General features: G+C 44.2%; 1 protein-coding gene across 1 annotated transcript in view; it reads left to right on the top strand.

Annotated features, from left to right (window-relative positions):
* Positions 1–21734, top strand: part of SLC22A18 (solute carrier family 22 member 18) — a 106715-nt gene that overhangs the window by 60303 nt on the left and 24678 nt on the right. Inside the window, exons 6-8 of the mRNA XM_048485458.1 lie at positions 1795–1910; positions 5847–5957; positions 10772–10872. Of these exons, the coding sequence (XP_048341415.1) occupies positions 1795–1910; positions 5847–5957; positions 10772–10872 (328 nt within the window). The remainder of the gene's footprint in view (positions 1–1794; positions 1911–5846; positions 5958–10771; positions 10873–21734) is intronic.

The raw sequence follows: 21734 nt of genomic DNA on the forward strand, positions 1-21734 counted from the left end.
GCCAGGCTTGCTCTGGTAATCCTATGTGTATATCAGTTGGCCTAATGGATGTGCACTTCATGCATCTGATAAAGTGAACTCTCATTCCTGAAAGATTATGTTAAAATATCATCTTTACTGTGCCCAGGATTGCCAATCTACCATTCAGAGCAGAAGTGGGAGAAAAATAAAGTTAAAAACAGCTGTTTGGCCTATAGTATCTATGACATAACTTCTGGTGAAAGATAGCGTTTCTGGTGATTCCTAGAGAGGGCTGATGTGACTTCCTAGTTTTTTTCCAGAAGTAATGTGACACCATTGCCAATGGCTACCTCTCAATGCCCTTCCCTAGTGTTCTGCGAGTTGCTAAGTGCCACTAGCCTTTTTGGGAGTGGGACATGCTGCAAGCTAAAACATCTACTAATATAGAATTGTCTGGAGACTACTTGGATGGGTTAGGCAGGACAGACTGAAACTGAAGCCAGAAAACACGTGTGATACCTGTGAGAGTTTCTGGAGCAAAAGATACCAGCTGTGCCTGATGTGGTTAAAATTTCCATATTTTAGCAGATACAAAGTTTTGGTGTCATGCTTGATCATGCTGTCCTTTTCAAAACGCATAGAGCAAAAGCAAGAGGTGATTTTAAAAATCATTTATAATGTAGATTAACCCAGGGGTGGGGGTGAGGGGGTGGCGGCTTAGGTCTTGTAATGCTGATCTATACTTTTGTGACCTGGATATGAGACAATTTTAATCACTTTACGAAGAGCCTGGCCTTGAATTAATATTGAAAGCTTCACCTAGTGTAATATATATCCACAAATCTCAGATTAAATGTGAAAAGATGCAAACATTTTCAACCTGTGTTATATTAAGTGCATTGATTACTTGTATTTTGGGGGGCCCTATTCATTGTGCTGGTATGAGTCTTTAAAGCCCTTCGTGGCTGGATCCTTCACAGCACCCAAGACAAATAATAACTAGGGTTGCCACTCTCCAGGTGGGGTCTGGCGTTCTCCCAGAATGACAGAGATCAGTTTCCCTGGAGAAAGGGGCTGCTTTGGAGGTTCTTCCCCTCTTCCTAGGCTCCACCCCTCAAATTCCCAGGAGTTTCCCAACATGGAGTTGGTAACCCTATTAATAATAATTCTCCAATAACACTTCTCCAACTAGGGTCCTCAAATCTCCTCAACAGTGAAGTAAATTATAGTAAAGTAATATGATGCTCTATCCCATATCGCTCTGGGGGAAAGTAGTATTTTACTTTACTCTCCACACGTAGACCATAGTATTGCAGCTATTTTTGATATCTGTATTGTTATGAGAATCATAATGTACTTGAAAGAGTCCAGAGGAGAACATAAGAGGCTTTCAATGAAGATATAAGATTATGAATATATTGGATAAGGAAAGGCCAGTCCTAAACAGACATTCGTTTCTTACAGCCTTTTGTGCAAGATTTGGCAATTGGGCCTCCTTGGGGCTCCAAAGTTAAACTGAAAACTGAATTTCCTTTGAATTTTAACTCTTAACTATTACATTACGTGAGAGCCAGCATGGTATTGTGGCTAAGAATGGTGATTTCAGAACTCAGGAACTGCTTTTCATCTTGAAATGCTGGGATTGGGACTAGGGCAGGCAGTGTTTACATGCAGCTGAATTAAATATTCATGACCAAGATGTGTACAATAAAACTGAAAATAAAAGAGTAGCAGGTATTGGAGAATTCTATGCCACAGTGAGAAGAGGTTTCACAATTGCATCATTTAGGGTTCATAATAGTTATTTTCTTTCCTTTTTTCCCCTGTTTATAGAATTTATTTTCCTTGCTATGTTGCACTGGCTGGGGAGCTTGCATGCATCTTGATGGTCCTCCTCTTTATTCCTGCTCAGACAAAGTCACAGTCCAAAGGAAATGCTGAACAACACAGTGAGTTCTAATAATGCTGGCCTATTTTAGTGAAAAGAGTGAGTCTGGTAAACTTTCAGTACAATCCAGTTATACCCTTCTAAACTCAGCAGTTTTGATGGATGCAGACAGGTATACAGCTGTTTAGGTTTGCACTATAAGGAGTTTACACTTTTAAATAGGTCTAACTGTAGAATACACATTCTTTGGGTTGGGTGTGGATGTACCATGAGGACTATCAGATGTACACTTGCAAGTTCTCTGCTGGAAACACAAATTCCCAGGCATGTGGGGCTGGACTGAGTCTGAGGTTGCCAGGTTTCTCTTGCTGCCGATGGGAGACCTCCCATCCAGTATGGGCCCTTCCTGGCACTACTCAGGTGGGAGGTGGGAGAAAAATGGAATGAAAGTGGGACAAACACTGGTGTCATGACATGATGACATCACCTTCGGCATGACCAGAAATGATGTCAAGACAGCACCAGTAACACTCTAGCATTCAGTCAAAGCTCTATGATTAAATTTTAGAATTTTTGGCTGGATGCTAGAAAGTTGCTGGAAAGGCACAGATCAGTCTCCCATCAGTTGCCAGCCTTGTGCTACTGATGGGAGGCTGATCTGTGCCTTTCCAGCAAAGATGTTGTTGTCCTTTGTTGTCGGCCAAAGATAAGTCTCTGTTGCTCCCTCTATTGCAATGCATCTCAGTCTTGCTTCTTTCCATTTCAGTCAGATCCTTTGCATATTTTTACTTGTAAGCAAGTTTAACTGAATTCAATGGCACTTACTCTCAAATTATTGTGAGTAGGATACTACCTTTTGCTTCCAGTGCAATATGTTGGCTTCAATCTACTGCATCCTTGTTCATTTGGTCTATGGCCAAGTATCTACTGTGTGTCAGCTTTTACCCTGAGAACATTTAATTGTTTCAAGACAGCATTGCTTTTTATCTAGAGCATTGCTTATGTAGAAAACATGCATTCAAATCACAGTTGCCTAGAGTTATAGTTCTGTCCCACAATTTGGCTTCTGTGTTTGTCAGAAGACTGGTGAAGGCAGGCAAAGGGTTGATGACAGTGATAGTCTTTGTCACACTGATATTGTCCAGCTAGGTAGTTAGTACATGAAATACTTTTATAACCCCTCAGTAGTCTTTTGCTTCAATAGCTGTAGAAATGTGATTTGTCAAATCTTAGGCAGCTATGTTGGTCTGTTACAATAAAATCGACTAAGTAAAATTATTCATTAGTTAATTTCATTTTTAACTGTAGAAATACTAAACCAGCATTCACAATGTCTCTGCCTCAGGATTTTTTAGGCTTGCTAGCCAAGAAAAAAGGTGAATAACAGAAACTTCGGTGTGACGGCTGCGGGCTAATCCTTGCCTGTAGTTTCGTTCACTTTTAAGAAAGTACTAGACCAGCGGACTTTATAGAGTTAAAGCCTTTAGTAAAGAACTCAAATTGCATTGGGGCATGCTGGAATAAAGAACTTTCATTCGACTTTGTAAAAATGAGTCACTAGCCATGTCTGCCCATTTAACATGCTAACGGCTTTTCTGAGTACGTGTAGATACCAAAATGGAGGGGGTCTACAGTCTGTTACTGCAAAGGGGGAAAAAGCCCACAAACACATTTCTGAGAACAAAATGGTATTAAAGTAGGGTTGAAGTAAAACTCTTGCTGTGAATGCGCAAAATCCAAAAATTATATCACTGCTAATCCACCAGGGAAGACAGTAGCAAACCAGTCTGCCTAGTAAATGTTGTGATGCGACTTCACCCCATGGGTTAGTACTGACCCGGTGTTTGCACTGAGGACTACCTTTATCTTTTTAATCCTTAAACATTAGGACCAACCTTTCAGGGGCAAGTGTTCCATAAACTAATGTAAGGAATTGTGCCACTCTAATGTCTGCCACAGAAGATATGCCTTGTGTTTGTCTACTTCTTTTCTACTCAGGAAGGTTGACAGCTAGCTGCCTCCACTGTTTTTTCCTCCTTCTGGCTGGTTAGCAGATGAGGGTTTTTGCCCTCCTATACTGGAGAGAATAAGAAAGAGACAGGCTTTTGCTATTAAATGTCTTTTAAAAGAGAGCGTTTGTTGTGCTATCACTTTAAGATTTCCACAGCACTAGGCTTGTAGCCAGGTTTAGTTTTCATTTTCTTCACAAGCTTTTCTGTGCCTCAGATAGGTTCTTTAAATATTACAACTGTCTTGGGATGCCTTTTTTGCTTTCCTTTTCCTCTTCAACCCAGAAAACAGATGGAGAAAGACAGAAAGGAAATGCTGTGCACCTTACATGAATGTGTTTTCATTGAAGGATTCCTTCACTCCATCCCTTGACCCACTTAACACTGTCACTGAGCACATACATGGACTATACCCCTTGATTCCACTAACCTTCCTTGACCCCACAGGTCCTGCCCCTGGATAAGGCTTTGCACCTAACTATTTGTCAGAATTGAAACCACCCTACAAGGATGTTATTCCCAGTCCCAACACCTGGAACACTGAGTGACCTCCCCAACAACTGACAAAGCAGCCAAACCAGCTTGGTTTATAAAAATGACTCTTAATTAATATGTTCCACTACCTGACCTTGGGAGAAATAAGGACCTGTGATTCCCAAGCCAGATGTACCTGCTCAGCCTGACCGGGCTTTCTAATATTCAATTGAATGAGGGTGCAGTTGTGTGACAGTATATTTCATGCTGTGCCATATCTGTGCCTACTATAAATTAGCAGTAATCCCACTACTGTGCTGGGGAGCAAGAAGTAATGTAGCACTGCAGAAGCAGGTAGGAATGTAGGCCTTATTCCCTGCAGAACCAGACCAATGTCCCCTGCTGCTCTCATTCAGAAGTACTGTAAAATCCTACTGCATGTTCCACTTGAGGCATTTGCACAGCAGGTTGATCATCCTAAATTTAACAGCCACCCACTGTGTTGTGGAATGGGTATAGCTGGCATATGAATTGAGGAGTTCTATAAATGTCAAATTGCAGTCTATTGACAAAACAACACAATGGTGAGGACTGAAGTGAGAATGAGTTGTGGGATAAAGGCTGTCATTAAAATATGCAAAAAGGTGGGAGAGAGAACAGATTCATTCCCAGTGCTCACTACTAAATGGTCAGCATATGTCATCCCCTCCTCCCCAAGAATTCACACTCTCTTCAGCTTAGCATTTTAGGAATCTGAAGCTGCCAACAATCATGTGTGGAGTTAGAAGTGAGAATATTTAAGATTAAATCATACTGTGCATAAATTATACATTATGTTAGAGATACCCTAAAAAACTAAGGGTAGAGGAATGGAAAGCCCATGGGGGGGTAATATTACCAGAGAATGGAGAATTAGCCACCACCACCCCCTCGCCAATTTGTTGCCTTATTGAAACACGCTACTCCTCTTTTTTCCCTATATCACTTTTCCAATCTCATCCATGACACTATGGTACTTGGGAACGTAGTTCCTAGCAGTGGTTGTCTCTAGGAAAATGTTACATATAGTTGGGCCACTAGACTAGGGTGCCAGTTCCAGGTTGGGAAATATCTGGAGATTTTGAGGGTAGAGTCCGAGAAGGATGGGATTTGGAAAGGAAAAACTTCAGTGGGATATAATGCCATAGAATCCATCTTCCAAAGTGGCCATTTTCTCCAGGTGAACTGATTTCTGTTCCCTGGAGATCAGTGGTAAAAGTGGGGGATCTCTACCCACCAGCTGGCGGTTGGCAACCCTACCTTAGACAATTTTATTTTGCAAATACATTCTTGGATATGAAGCTCTGGAGCACAGTGTTGTTCAAGGTTCTGTGTATCTGTGTTTTGGAGTGGAAGAGGGTACGCATATTCGAGGGAAGAGAGACTTCTCTAAACAGCAGGTTGTAATGGTCAGAGGCCATTGCTTTATGGTAGTTATTTGGATCAGCAGACTTATCTCCTCTATATCTCTCTAGGCATGCCTCAATCCAGCAGCGTGTTTAACCTCAAAGAAGTCATGAAACTGCTGAAGCTTCCCGGAGTAAAGGATATTTTCTTAATCAAGGTGCTTTCTGGATTTCCTATAGGTAATGTACCCTCCCTATTCTTCTGAAGAAAACCTGCCCTTAGCAGTCTCAGCAGAAAATAGATGTCTTTAGCTTCAGGTGCCTTGCAGAATCCAACACAAATAATCATGCAGCCAGGTCACACATGGCAGCAGCCACCATGCAGCCATTTTGGGAGGCTACAGGAATATCGTAAGGTTCTCAGCAGCTGTGTGTATGTCATCCCTGTCAAGGTTCACTCAAATATCACCTCCTTGTGGATCCAGTGTTGGCCCCCTTGTATACCAGTAAGAGTTGCTCAGCATGAAGCATGCTGAAATGTTCTGTTGCATATGCTAGTTTGATGAGGGGTAAGGTTGCAAACAAGGTTGGAGACAAATGCCCTGCTCCTTTAACAGAAACGAATGAGATACTGGTGATATACTCACTGGCGATTAATCCTGGGATAATCACCCGAAATATCCAGGTACCCTCAAGATCTCCTCACAGCCGAACCACAGAACACAGATCAATCCCGTTTCTGGCGCTCCCCCTTTTATCACAGGATTTTCCTGGACCTGCTTGTATATGCACCTTTTTGAAAAAAACACTCCAATGGGAGCTAATAGGAGATGGGGGCTACACATTTGAGGGTCCATAACTTTGGCCCCCAAGAACCAAACTTCACCAAACCTGGGTGGTATCATTGGAAGAGTCTCCTACTGATACCACCTAGGTTTTGTGAAATTTGGTCCTGGGGGTTCAGGGTATGGACTCCCAAAGGGAGTGCCCCCATCCCCCATTGTTTCCAATGGGAGCTAATAGGAGATGGGGGCTACACATTTGAGGGTCCATAACTTTAGCCCCCATGAACCAAACATCACCAAACCTGGTTGGTATCATCAGGAGGGTCTTCTAAAGATACTCTGAAATTTTGGTGCTGCTAGCTTAACAATTGCACCCCTGACAGCAAGCACCCCCCCAAGGGGCAGGCCTAAATGTCTTCACTAGAAACTGCTGCAGTGAGGATGTTGGAACCTGGATGAAAAGGTGCTGATTCTTTTGAAATTTGGTTGTATCTAGATTAAATTTTCAGTGGGAGAGCGGCCATTAACAGGTGGTATTATGTGTGTCATAAAAAGTTTCAACTGCCCATTTCCACAAATTAAGCCTCTATTAAAGGGGTCAGCAATCCCCTCACCTTCCAGGTTGTTGTCTTAGGCCAAATCTGAGTTATGTTCAGTACTGAATCTAGCAATATTATGTATAATAGGAAAATTGTTTAGATTATTTATTTACAAAATTTACATCTCGCTATTTTGCCCTCATTAGAGCCACCAAGGAAGCTAACATATTACAACAGGCATAATAAAACACACCTTAAAAACCATTAAAGTGGTCTTTCGGGCATGCTGGTTCCAAACCATGTAGTGCTTTAAAGTCAAAATAAGCATATTGAATTGTACCCAGAAACAGATTGGGAGCCACAGTTGATAGATCAAGATTAGAGAACGTGATCCCTGTGACCCACTCCTGTCAACATCCTGACAGTAGCATTCAGAATTAATTGAAATTTCCGAACACTTTTCATGGGCAGCCACTTGTGGTGCATTTCAGTAATCTAATCTAGATGTAACAAGGACATGCAACATAGGGACAAGATCTTTTGTGCCACTTCTTGCCACAGTTGTCTCCAACAGTAGGCCTAGATACAAGGACAACCTCAAACTATGAACCTATTGCTGGTTATGACCTTTAAAATGCCCTTCACAATCTAGAACCACATATCTGAAGGACTATCTTCCCTGTGGGTCAACTACCATCATCAGACAGCCATTTGTTGGCTGTCCCATGCAAAAGATGGCCCGTCAGGCATCAGTCAGAGCCCAGCCTTTTCTATTATGGCTCCAGCTCTGTAAAATGGGCTTCCTGAAGAGCTGAGGTGGTCCCCCTCCTTGGAAATCTTCAACAAGTGCTGCAAGACCTGCCTGTTTACCAGTGTGATGATGTGTGCCTTTAAGTGTTTGAATTGGTGGATGGAGTTAAGAGATGGGGGGTGGGGGGGGAGCCATTGGAACTGAGACCAGAGAGTTAAGACTAAGAGCTTCTGTTAGCTGTTAATTGTTCTAATAGTTCTTATTGTTAGTTTTAAGTAAACCTATTTAAAACCACTGTGGCCATCTTGCTATCCATCAGGTCAGCCAAATCTTTTGAAGGAGTTTAAATAGCAGGCATGCTTTAAGGGATTGGGGACTTGTTTTTTTTATCTGGAGATGCTTTGATTATTATTGTGAGCTGCCTTGAACCAAGAAGAAAGGCAGGATATAAATGTTTTGATAAATAAGTAAATTGCAGCTGCTTTTCCTGTGACTGAACTGGCATTTAGCAGCAAGTTTTTGTAGCCTGCCAGGTTGCTCAAATGATTACCAACATCACCTTGGCTGGAAGAAGAGCCCCAAAAGTTAACAGCTTGCAGACGTCTGTTGTCCCTCCTCCTTACCTGACCAGCTCTTGTCTTATTGTCATATTTCCCCATATCTATGAATTGTGACACAATCTCTCAAAATTAGCACTGAATGTTGTTTGTGTGCAGATCTGTTTAGAATTCTGCACAAGTACACTTTAATTAGGGCTTCCTCTTAGGAAAGTGGCCTTAGAATTACACTGTAACAATATAATCATGAACAGTGCTACACTCTTCTAAGCCCACTGACATAACTGAATTCACAGGGATGTAAACTCTTCTTAGGACTGCTCTATAAATTAGCCTTCCTGTTTGATTTTTAATTTTTAATTTGATTTTTTTAAAGGTTCTGGCATTCATCTCAAAGGTCTTTGAATTAAACCTTTGATGTCTGATTTGTACCTAATGGGTGAATACAGACAACCATATTACTATACATCTAAAGCGGATCTGTGGTCAGCTTCTTGTTACTACTTGGCACAATGATATAGACAAGCAGCCTGCTCAGTTTCATGCCCTCCACACTACCATAATATTTGGCAAATAGTTGTTGAATAGGCCAGACAGTCATAGCATCCACTCTAATGTTGCTTTTTGCAGGCACAAGCTTTCCCCCTTCCCTGAAGGGCAAGAGTGTCATTTGAGCTCCTGTTCTTCAAAGCCGTGCTTGCCCAGAACCTGCTTGTCCTCTGGAGAGTTCTTCCTGTGATGCCGATCCAGCCTTGTGTAATAGGAGATTTCAGCTTGAGGTAGTTTGGCTCCTCTCCACGTATTCATACTTCAGTGCTGGAGGGGTAGTCTGCAAATAAATGTTCTCATTTATTTTCATCTCCCTGTTCCCACCATATAATTATTTTTAGTAATGAGTATATATATGAGCCTAAATTATAGTGTTGCATTTATTTATATTATGAGCAAAGTTGTGGTGTGCACAGATACGGCCCTCTCATTGATGATGTTCTTTAAGCAAACTAATTTTGGAAAGCAGGACTGCTCAGCATAAAGGCTGTGCACCTAGGCTTCCTTCCCTAGGAGAAAGCTCCATTCAACCCACTGGGGTTTAAACATGTCCAGCATGGCACTGCACATGAGATATCAGAGCCTCATCAGTACCTAATTTAAGTATCATCTAATGCACAAGACCTTGGTTGCTTAAATCCATAGGTTAGCTGTCCCAGAATATAACCTGGTGATTATTTTTCTTCCCGGGCAAGTTATATATTTTAGTCTAAATAAATATGTGCTGTACTTTAAAATGTATTCAGAAGCAAAAAAGCAACTGAGGCTGCAAACCTCAGTACACTTTCTTGGGAGTAAACCACACTGAATAATATGAGCCTTGTTTCCAAGTAGATGTGCTTAGGATTCAGTGGTGGGATTCAGCTGGTTCACACCACTTTGGCAGAACTGGTTGTTAAAATGGTGCTTGTAAACAACCAGTTGTTAAATTATTCGCATTTCCCCACCGGAACCAGTTGTTAAATTATTTGAATCCCATCACTGTTAGGATTGCTCCCTAAGAGAAAATTCTAAACATGTCTACTCATAATTTTACCCATATCTATTCAAAACTCCCAGGTTTTTTCAATACTTCCAGAAAAGTGTTATTAGGATTGATTGAATGATCGATCGGTCAAGCGGTTGGTCGGTCAAAACACTTACAAAACACTTACAAAACCCTTTTATTTCCTCTTGGTTCAAGTGCACTGTACATTCACCATTTTACCAGTGCCTAAAATAATGTTGAAAACTCAGGTTTCAGATGGTGAACTCACTTGTTTTTAATAAACCTCTTGAAAGAGAATAGAAGTATGAATGGATGCTGTGTCTAGACTGGGCTCCAATCTTGGTATCTGTGTTTAATGGGACTAGGACTACATACTGGTAGTTCTATTTGTCCCACACATTTTCTGTTCATATATTATCCTGTTGCTGTTGCATTCTCATCAGTCATCTGCATTGTTTGGGGGGGGGGTTTGGTTTAACCTCCTCCCCTTAAAAAAAACACATCATTTCACATTTACACCATACTTTAGGGGCACAGTTGCACAAAGTGCCGTAGGAATAGACACAATGAAGTTCTGTAGGAAAGACATAAGAAAAATGCAACCAAAGATCAGCTCAGCATAAACAAAACTGCCATGATGGTAAAGTTAAGCAATAAAATGAGATTGTTTGCATGTAGAAATAAAAATGGTTTTTCTGCAAACATGAACATTTTGAACCAATCCAGAATCCAATCTCTCCTACACAGTTCTATTCATATTGTCAGGGTAGGTGCTTGTAACCAGCACCCAAAATGATATTTGCCAACTTATTTCTGGAAGTCACTTTGGGCATTTAGCAGGAAATGTGATCTTCCATTTTCCTAAAAGCTGATTTTCCTCCTTAGGATTGTTCATGATCATGTTTTCCATCATATCTATCAATTTCTTCCATCTGGAAGCAGCAGAGGCTGGCTATCTGATGTCCTATTTTGGAGTTCTTCAAATGGTAAGGAGACAGATTTGAAAAAGAAGCATGACGGTTGTACCCAAGTCATTTATGGCAAACAGTTGGGTGAACAGGCAAATCTGTAGAAAATAGGGGGAGTGGGTTGAGGCCTGTGATGGGATCAGATGGAATGAGGAAGGTTATGTGGGTGCCATTCCCACCTGCTCCCATGCCACTTGCCTTGGTTGAAAAGTTGCCCTAGTGTTACCTATCTCTATATATAAAAAGCTAACTGTGTATGTGTTACTGATGCCCTAACACCGAAACGCCTGGACAGATCGCCACCAAATTTGGCCACGATGTCCGTTCCTGGTGGGCATGTTTCGGCGGCTTCACCAGGCTCCGAGGTCACTCCCAAGCCCGGTAAAACTCAAATTTAGGGGAAACCACCGCGGACCAATGAGAGGCCGCCATATCTCAGGGCCAGACCAGTGAGGGGCCACCGTATCACAGGAAGCCATGCCTTGCCCGCCTTTGCCTTGCCATGCGCGCTCCCGCCAGCCGAGGCCCCCTGCTGAGGAGCACTCACAGCAAAGCACCATGGAAACCGCCAGTCAGCCTCTCCCCTTCCTCCTCCCTTCCGCGCTGAACTCACCACTTTCAGCGCGCCGGGGAAACAGCCATGGACAATCACTGGCACAGGAAGGAGGAGCGTGCAAACCAAAGCCGCTGGGAGCAGCCGGTACGCCACTCCCCTTCCTCCTCCCTTCCCTGCCTTGCTCCAAACCACCGAGGAGCCACAGGGAGAGGAAGACGGATCGTCCCACGCCAACCCGCAGGGGACAGCCGGTATGCCTCTCCCTTTCCTCCTCCCTTCTGTTCCTAAACTCCCCCCCCCCACGTAAGCCACAGCGAAGCATAGCCGAGTCTGCTAGTGTTTTTATAACTGAAGCATTCACACAGTCATGTCAGTTATTGCAATTTAGCATGTGAATGTGTAAATGTTTTATCATAGCTGAAACAGCACAAACAGAACTTCCATATTCAAATATTTGAAGGGCTGTCATATAGAGGATGATGTAGAGTTGTTTTCTGTTGCCCCAGAAGGTTGAACCAGAATCAGTGGGTTAAAATTAGATCAAAAGAGTTTTCTGCTAAATGTTAGGAAGAAGTCCTTGAGGGCTAGATTGGTTCCTCATTGGAAGAGGCTTCCTTGGGCTCTCCTTGTTTGGAGGTTTTTAAGCAGAGGCTAAATGGCTGTCTGATAGCAATGCTGATTCCTGGAATTTAGGCCTATTATGAGAGTGAGGGCAGAAAGAGATGAGTCAGTGCTTGGCATTCGTGGTCCTTTCTTACATGCCAAGGATACTGCTGGTTGCCAGGAAGGAATTTTCCTCTAGGTCAGATTGTCTAGGGGTCCTGGAGGTTTTTTGCCGTTTGCTGGCATAGAGCAGGGGTCACTGAGGGAGGGAAGGAGGGATGGTGGCAGCAACTTTCCTGCTTTAGGCTAGAGTTGGATTAGATTACCTTTGAGGCTCTTTCCAGCTCTATGTATCTACATCCACTCACATCTGAATTTGTAATGCTTTTCACTGGGATTTGTTTATACATTCAACTGCCCACCCATTATTTCAGTGAAGCATCTTGTAGTGCGCTTACATGCAGGTGTCCATTAGCCTTCAGTAGAAACTCTCTCTGTTTGCTCCAGAGGAATGTATCAGTTTATCCAGTGCTTTCTAAGTGATACAAGGACTGTTCAGGTACAGGTACAAGGAAATGAAGGTTCTTCCTTTTTGAATATTTGTGTAACATGGGCCCTTTCCCCACTCACTGTTTGCTGCACGCTACTCTCGCCGAGTAGCGCGGGGTCCAGTTGCACTCCCCACTACAGGGGCGGCTACAACGCAGCCGCCCCGACTCTGCTGCTCTTGCGCCCCCTCAGCGCGGGTCATTCTGGCGCTGCTCAAAACGGCACCTTTTGATGACCCCGCACAGGGCGCGGGGCAGTGGGGAAGCCCAGGGAACACGACCCTTGCGCTAAAAAGGTCCTGGACCAACGAAACGGACGTCATTTTAAAAGTGGGGAAACGACCTAAAACAAAAGTTCACTGGTACCCTAATTATGAGGCCAGAGAACCACACAACCAGTCTCAAATGCCTAAAGCAGGCTTTAAAGTTTTGCATCTTACAAGATGGCAAGCCAGTTTTGAAAGTAGGGGGAGTTTCAAACGGCTTGCGTTATGGCAGGGGCATCATGGGAAAATTCACTGAGTGCAAGAAAGCCCTTAGGTTTGTCTAAAATAGCAATTTGTACACATCCTTCAAGTCTTGTACACATCCTTCAAGGGTTTTAAGTTGACATGTTTTACCCTTGTGTCATGAGACTTTGAATTTTAGCTTGCTAAGGTACAGGGTACATTAAAAAATGTCCTGAGATTTGTTACAACTGCCTTCAGGTTAGTCTTGTATGTGAAAAGCCTGCCAAAGATATCTGATTCAGACAGCAGAACATGTAATGTCTTAGTTCTGTTGAATTAATTTCTGTCATGTGACTTTTGGCCTTCAGAATATGGGGTGCTGTTTTGCTTCTATGACAGTGTACTAAAGTTTTTTTAAATAGGAAGGTTTGGAAAGCAAAACTGAAGTTACAATCAGTTTCATTTGTGTATAGCTGAAGGAATGCTAAATAAAAACATTTTGAGAGACTCTCAGTTTATTCATATTTCATTTATAGCTTTGATTTTTGCTTAGTGGCTAAGAGCAGGTGCACTCTTATCTGGAGGAACCGGGTTTGATTCCCAGCTCTGCCGCTTCAGTTGTGGAGGCTTATCTGGGGAATTCAGATTAGCCTGTGCACTCCCACACATGCCAGCTGGGTGACCTTGGGCTAGTCACAGCTTCTCGGAGCTCTCTCAGCCCCAACCACCTCACAGGGTGTTTGTTGTGAGGGGGGAAGGACAAGGAGATTGTAAGCCCCTTTAAGTCTCCTGCAGGAGAGAAAGGGGGGATATAAATAAAAAAACCTCTCTTATTTCAGTTATCATGGACAAACCAGAATTTGTTGTATTGTCAATGGCTTTCATGGCTGGAGTCAACTGGCTGTTGTGGATTTTCCAGGTAGAGTAGCTGTGGTCTGGTAGTTTTTGCTCTTAACATTTCACCCACCTGCATCTATGGATGGCATCTTCAGAAGCATGTCATGTGGCATGCCTCTGAAGATGCCAGCTACAGACATAGGTGAAATGTTAGGAGCAAAAACTTCCAGACCACAGCCACACAGCCTGGAAAACCCACAACAGCCAAATCAGAGTTTGTTCCTTATGGGTGTGAACCTGAAGTAGGTATGTATGCTCTTCCCCTCTTCCCCATTGCTTGGTATGTTAAGACCAAGAAATTGAACTTCATGCCTAACGGCCCAATCTGGGGGTGGGGGGCTGAATCGCCACTTGGATGTGGTACAGCCTTGTGCCAGCATGTATGGCCCCTCCGCTAGCATAAGGGGCACTCCCCTGGCAGAAAGGGCAAGGACACCAGCATCTGGGCACCCCACAGCTCCGTGGCAGTGAAATCCAGAAATGAGTGCTGCCACAGAGCTATGCTGGTACACAAATGGACACCAAGTAGACAACTATGCTGCCATCCGAATAGTGCAGGGAGAGGCAGGGTGGGGCATTTCCAGGGGTGGAGCCATCTGTAGTCAGCTTCTGCTCAGGCTGTCAAGCTGGAGATACTGCAACCAGGGCTTTGGACCTATGCTACCGGAAAGGGTGGTGTAAGTCCATTTAGTCCTATGGAGGTCTTTTGAGAGGCTGGGGTGGGTTTTTTGTATATTTCTGCTGCTTCCCTGTGTCACCTGAAAGCCCTCTGGAGGCAATACAGCTGTGCAGCAATGCTGCTGTCCCCAACTACCAGGGGTTTGAGGACTGGGCTGTAAGTAGGGTTAGTTGAAGATTTTGGTGTTCAAGCTCAAGGAAAGGAAGGAAGAAGTGAGTGGGAGGGAGGGACCACAATAGTTAACCTGGATTAACGTCTGTAATCAGCCATTTCTTGCACAGTTCATGGAGCAGATTACTTTGACTCTTTTCTGCTTTGCTTAGATCTAAAGAAAAACCTCTTCCTCCCCTCCCTGAGATATGTAAACCTTGGGATTGTTTGAAATCTCTCTCTGTGTGTGTGTGTGTGTGTGTGTGTGTGTGTGTGTGTGTGTGTGTGTGTGTGTATTCAGATCTGCATAGCTTGGTTAAATGAAAGCTCAAATAGACACACACCCATTGTGTTTCAGAAACAATGAGGCATGTACTTCAGTGGGAAGAGAACACCATTCATTTTTATATACTCATAGCACACATTCCACATTAAGAACATGATTGGGAGGGTTTCAGATCTCAAGGAGGGGAGAAGGTTGTGTCCTCCCTGGGAATAATATCCTCCAGTCCAAAAGTTGCTGGATTTTAAAATATTACATCTTTTCTTCCTTCTCCTTAAGGCATTTCTGTTCTCTGCTGCTTTAACAATTTCCACAGTTCCATTCCCTTTCCATCTGTGCCTTCTCATCATTTCATTAACATGTTGTCTTTGGTAGCAGTTGAGAAGTTTTTTAAACCTTGAAGGATTGGGTTGTCTTTATGGGCATGCCCTTCAGACCTGGGAGAACTTTATCATTTCCCAAAGCGAAAAAGTGTGGGCTAGTTACATCCATCAAGATATAGACACACATATACACATTATCAGAACTGATGTGACTTTCATGGTTGATATTGTGTGCAATTTGTGCAGCAATGAGACCCACATAAAATATATTTATTTATTTAGAAAAAATTATACCTTGCCTCATGTCCACATCTCTATGCAGTTTACACAAGATTTTAGAAAAACCACAATAAAACATAAATAAAATATAACAACTAATATAACGATATAAATAACATTTTTAAAAACCCAATCTGTATTCCCCCACCCCACCCCCTAGACCCACAGCTGTAGAGGGATTTCCAGAAGGTTAACCAAATGCCTAGATGAATAGGAAGGTCTTTGCCATGCAACTAAACCCATAAAAAGTAGGTGCATGGTGAATCTTTGAGGGGATACTACTCTAAAGCCTGGGGGCAATCATGGAGAAAGCCCCCCCATGTGCCCTTGTCCCCTGCACCTCAGTGGGGAGAGGTACCACAATAAGTGCCTCCCCCCCCCCCCGTGACCTCAGTGCCCAGGCAGATACATAAAGCCATAGGAATTCCTTCAGCAGTAGCATAATGAAGGGGTGCAAGAGGGCTGGAACCTCAGGTGCCACTTCAGCAGGTCACATGGGGGCACATTGCTGAGCTGTTCCCCACACACACACACACTGCACCCCAGTGCAGACTTGCCCCACCCAGAGCCAACAGTATAAAGCTGGAGCTGGTCAGCCCAACTGCTCAGTTCAATCCTGGGCTCAGCATAGTGAGCTTAAAACCTGCAGTTTAAAGCTGGTCCTGGCCAGGCTGAGCCCAGAATTGAATAGGCCCATCCCACTCTGAACTCCACATGGAGTTTGGGACAGGGTGAACTCACATTGGCCAGCTCAGCATTCAACTCTGTCCCTGCTTCCAAAATCCATGTGGAGTTCATGCAAGAGTGCAGTTTCTAAGAGGGGTCCCCAAGTGGTACCCGTGCCGGGCAAACCATTTTAGGTAGTTACGTCCCTGTCCTTCAAGTAAGCTTGGCCCAAACTATTTAGGGCTTTGTACATCAACATCAGCATCTTGAATTGGGCCCAGGAGCAAATTGAGAAAATGCAGTTCCTTAAGGACCACCATGATGTGTGCTCAGCCATATGTACCAGCTAACAGATCAGCAGCCACATGCTGCACCAACTCCACCTTCCATACCATCTTCAAGGGCAGCCCTATTTAGAATTCATTATAGTAGTCCAATCGAGAGGTTAGCAGAGGATGTAACACTGTGGCCAGGTCCTCTTTGTCCAAAAATTGGCAGAGCTGGAGTACCAGACAGAGCTGCTAGAAAGCACTCAGGACTACCACCGGCATTTAAACCTCTAAGGACAGCAATAAACCCAGTAGCAACCACAGATCTCACACCCAGTCTTTCTGGGGCAATACAACTGCATCCAGAACCAAATGTCCCATGATCTCATGGAATTAGGAGCCCAGAACACAGAGAACTGTTGTCTGCATTCAGTCTCAGTTTGTTGGTCCTTGTCTAGCTCATATCTGCTTTCAGGTAGTAGTCCAGCACGCAGAGCACCTCTCCTGCCTTTGATGAGATGGAGAGATGGAGCTGGATGTCATCTGCATATTGATGTCACTTGACTCCAGATTTCCTGATGACCTCACCCAGCAGCTTCATGTAGATGTTGAACAGGTTAGGGGACAGGGCTGAGCCCTAGGGAATCCCCCAAGGGAGCTCCCAGGACTGCAAGTACAAGTCCCCCTATTCTAGAAAGTGCCACTAATTCTACATGGCTACATGTAATTAACGTAACATGTTTATCACTTCTCCTGATCAAGCTATATGTCTACGAAAGGTGATGAGTACTGTGTACTTTACAATATATTATTATGCTGAAACTGTTGTCATTTCCTTGAGATGTCCACTGAAAGTGGCACATCCTTTAATGCTTTGCTTCCACCAAGCTGTCTTACCGTCAGTGCATTATCATGGTTCTTATAAAACCAATGTGACCCTGCACTTGCTAGAAGCCTTTTTCCCAAAAAAATTGATCCTTGGATCCAAGCAAAAGCCAGTGAGTGCACAATGGAACATGATTTCTTACCTGAAGTTAGTTATATTATCTCTCCTGGGCAATGGAACCACCTCCACCTCCATCCCTGGCTATTCAGGGGAATTCAGAGGCCTGCAGTGGAGTGAAGATATATATAGGCCGTGAAATCTGCGGAGGAGTGGAGATATCTGTCATCCTTAGTAAGAGGGACCCTATCTCACAGCTAGGATCTGCGTAAATTGCTTCCACTACTGTTTATCCTTGATCACATGGCTGGTTAAATACTTCTAGAAGAGGGGGCCCATTCTCAAATTACTGCTTTTTTTGTGTTATCTGCAAGACTTGTAGAACCTGTTGACTTTGTCCAGGCAGCTGTTACACTTCCCCACACAACCTTCAATGAACAATAGTAATAAGTAGAAAGTATGGAAAAAGAAGCTTCAATAAACTTGGAATAGTTTCTGGTTTGCACTATGCCATGGACACTACTAGTTTAATTGGATGAGTAATGTTCAGCATGAGGATTGGCATAGTTGACATGCCTATGACTGCAGCTGGATGAGGGCCATTTCTTAAAGGACAGGAGTTCTGTTTTATTTTATTGCTTTGTCTAGCCCCCTTAACCTTTATTTCCTGATGTCCTGCTTCTTCTTTTTTAATGTAAACCACTTGGCAAGAGTTTTGGAGCTCAAGCAAAAAGCAAAGCAAATGAATGAGCGAGAGGACATGAAGATAGACAGACAAAACACAGTAAGAACACAATGTTCTCCTTAAAGAGAATGGTTTTAAGAAAATGTCCTAACTTGGACCTGAAGCAATCATGACATTCAGAATATGGAGCATGTCCAAAGTTAGAATTGCTCAAGACTTACCATTAAGTGACAGCCATGTAGACAATCTAATGGCAGGTAGCCAGCAGCTGAGACGAATAAGGAAATTATTCAGCTGTCATGATAATGTGTATTTGTCTCTTTGCCAGCATACATCCAGGAGGAAGCTCCCAATAATAGCACAAGAGGTTAGGTAATGAACTAGAGTGAAAAGCTTTTTGGCCCTCAAGAAGGAAGTCAACTTCCAAGAGAAAAGATAATCTTTATGATGTGTAAAAGGTACATGCCAGAACAACGAATAGGGGGCCTACTTAAAGAAACTGTGAATATTAAGAGCACAGTGCTGGTTGCTTTCCTTAATTCACTTAAATGCTGGCTGAATTGAGCTATGTTCCTTCTGTCGCTACTCTGTAGACATTGTTATTTGCTAGCTGTATAGAAACTTTATTCAAATAACTGAGGCAGGGGACCTACCTGTACATTCATAGTGTTGTCCTAAGTAGAGGTACACCCTGCTGAGTCCATTTGAAGGCTAGGAAGGTGTGCCTCTGTTTAAGACAGCACGGGCTGTTTCATGAGTTATAAATGCAAACTGATCTAGTGGGTGTTCCAGGTTGCATGGCCATATTCCAGTAGTATTTTCTCCTGACGTTTCGCCTGCATCTATGGCTAGCATCTTCAGAGGTGATGTCCTCCACACCCCTCCTTCCCCTCTGTGCTGCCCCTTGCCTGAGCCCCACCCCCTGGAATGAAGTCTTCTAGCCAGCAGCATTCAGTGGCTGGGTGGCTGCCAACCCCGCTGCTCTTTGCCCCGTTGGGGCCTAGAGTGGGCCCTGCCAGACTGCTCCCAGCCCCAGGGCCTCCAGCTGGGCCAACCAGAGCCTGCAATGGAATGGAGGCCGCCGGCAGCCCTGCTGGCTTCCTCGCCCGTGACCTTGTTGCCCAGAGGTGAGTGTGGGGCCACACCCCGGGTGGGATGCTCTTTCACATCAACTAAAACCTGATCCTTTGAAGAGGAGATGCCAGAGACCTTCTGCATAGAAAGGAGATTCTCTGTCACTGAGCCACAAATCCACACCTGCTCAGTCTCATTCTACATTCTAATATGTTCCCAGAACTTAGTCATGCATCTGGAAATACATTTGGGCCACCTGGTGAGCCAGGGTTCAAATTAATCAGGCAAATCAATTCAAATACATTTGAGAGTAGATTCAGAAAATTCATTGGAGGAGGAGGAGGAGGAGTTGGTTTTTACACACCACTTTTCTCTACCTTCAAGGAATCTCAAAGTGCCTTCAACAATACATTAATCTCAAAGTGACTTACAATCACCTTCCCTTCCCCTCAACAAAATACTTTGTGAGGTATGTGGGCCTCAGAGAGTTCTGGCAGAACTGTGACTGGCCAAGTTCACCCAGTAAGCTTCATGCAGAGGAGTGGAAAATCAAATATGGTTCTCCAGTTTAGAGTCCACCACTCTTAACCACTACACCATGCTAGCTAGTGATGGCCAGTAGAAATATATGAAATCTCTACAATGCAAGTAGTCAGTGGACTTTACAGGTGAACAAGCATTCAAATATTGTCTGGGGAAAGACCTGGTAGCCCATGAACGATGTGTGAAATGATATGTTTGCAATATATGTTTGCAAAATAATATGTTTGCAATATAGAAGCATGAACAGGGTAGAGTCTGGATGCTTATACCAAAGCAACTTCAACCAAGGCCTCAAATCCATTCCACAGTTTTGGAGGGATAATAGCTATATGCTGAAATACTCTCAATATCTGTGTGTAACTACCTGGACAAAGGCTGTGGCTCAGAAGTACAGCATCTAGGTTGCAGGTTCAATATTCAGCATCTCCAGTTAAAGAGATCAGGCAGGAGGTGGACTTTGTGAAAGACTTCAGCCTGAAATTCTGGAGAGCTGCTGCCAATCTGAGTAAATAGTACTCATCTTTATGGACCAGAAGGTCTGATTTAGTATAAGAAAGTTTCTGTTTGTTTATTTTATTTATTTATTTATTTATAATTACATTTGTATACCGCCCCATCCCCTGAGGGCTCTGGGCGGTGAACAACAAAATAATATTCCAGAAACAATAATAACAATAAATAATCAATATAAATATACATATTTAAAACATGAAACTACAGCATTCCACTTGGCGTCCAGGATTTAAAACTAACAATAAAAACCCCTCCCAGAGAGGGGGCGGTAGATCTAATTACAGCTCCCAAGATGTTAAAAGGGAAAGACAAAGAGGGCGCTCACCCTCAACAGCTGGCCTCCCCAAAAGCCCGGTGGAACAACTCGGTCTTACAGGCCCTGCGGAACTCTCCAAGATCCCGCAGGGCCCGGACAGCTGGAGGAAGAGTGTTCCACCAGGCAGGGGCCAGGGCCGTAAAAGCCCTGGCCTGGGTGGAGGCCAGCCGTGTCATTGAGGGGCTGGGAACCACCAGCAAATTGGCCTCTGCTGAACGCAGAGGCCGTGTAGGGACATATGGGGTAAGGCGGTCCCACAGGTACGAGGGTCCCAGGCTGCGCAAGGCCTTAAAGGTTAACACCCATACCTTGTGGATGATTCGGAATTCCACTGGAAGCCAGTGCAGCTGGCGGAGTACAGGCTGAATATGGTCACGGTAGGCATCTCCTGTAAGTAAACGCTACTGCCGCATGCTGGACCAGCTTTAACTTCCGAATCAGGCGCAAGGGCAGGCCAGCGTAGAGCGAATTACAATAGTCTAGCCTGGAGGTGACCGTTGCGTGGATCACAGTGGCCAGGTCCACTTGGGAGAGGAAGGGGGCCAGCCGTCGGGCCTGACGGAGGTGGAAAAACGCAACCTGGGTTGTATGGGCCACCTGGGTCTCCATTGAAAGAGATGAATCCAGGTGGACCCCCAGGCTGCGAACGGAGGGGGCCGGTGCCAATGAGGCCCCTCCCACACCGGGCGGCTGAAAATCCCTCAACCTCCCTTCGCGCTCTAGCCAGAGGATCTCGGCCTTCGATGGGTTTAGTTTTAACCTGCTCTGTCGCAACCAACCAGCAACCGCCTCCAAACAATGCTGCAGAGCTGCAGGGCGCAAGGGCGCCCTCCATCAACAGAATGAGCTGAGTGTCATCAGCATACTGGTGACAGATCAACCCAAAGCTCTGCACTAACTGAGGAAGGGGTCGCATATAGATATTAAATAACAGCGGGATAGGAGCGCACTTCTGGGGCACACCGCAATGAAGCTGGCACCTTCGAGGCCTGATCCCCGCACCACACTTCTGCTGACTCCGGTCCCGAGAAACCAGACAATCCACTGAAGGACAGTGCCCCGTGACTGAAGCTGCCAGGCGGTGGGTCAAAGGTCGTGATCGAC

This window comes from Sphaerodactylus townsendi, linkage group LG02, assembly GCF_021028975.2.
Source record: "Sphaerodactylus townsendi isolate TG3544 linkage group LG02, MPM_Stown_v2.3, whole genome shotgun sequence".
Lineage (NCBI taxonomy): Eukaryota > Metazoa > Chordata > Lepidosauria > Squamata > Sphaerodactylidae > Sphaerodactylus > Sphaerodactylus townsendi.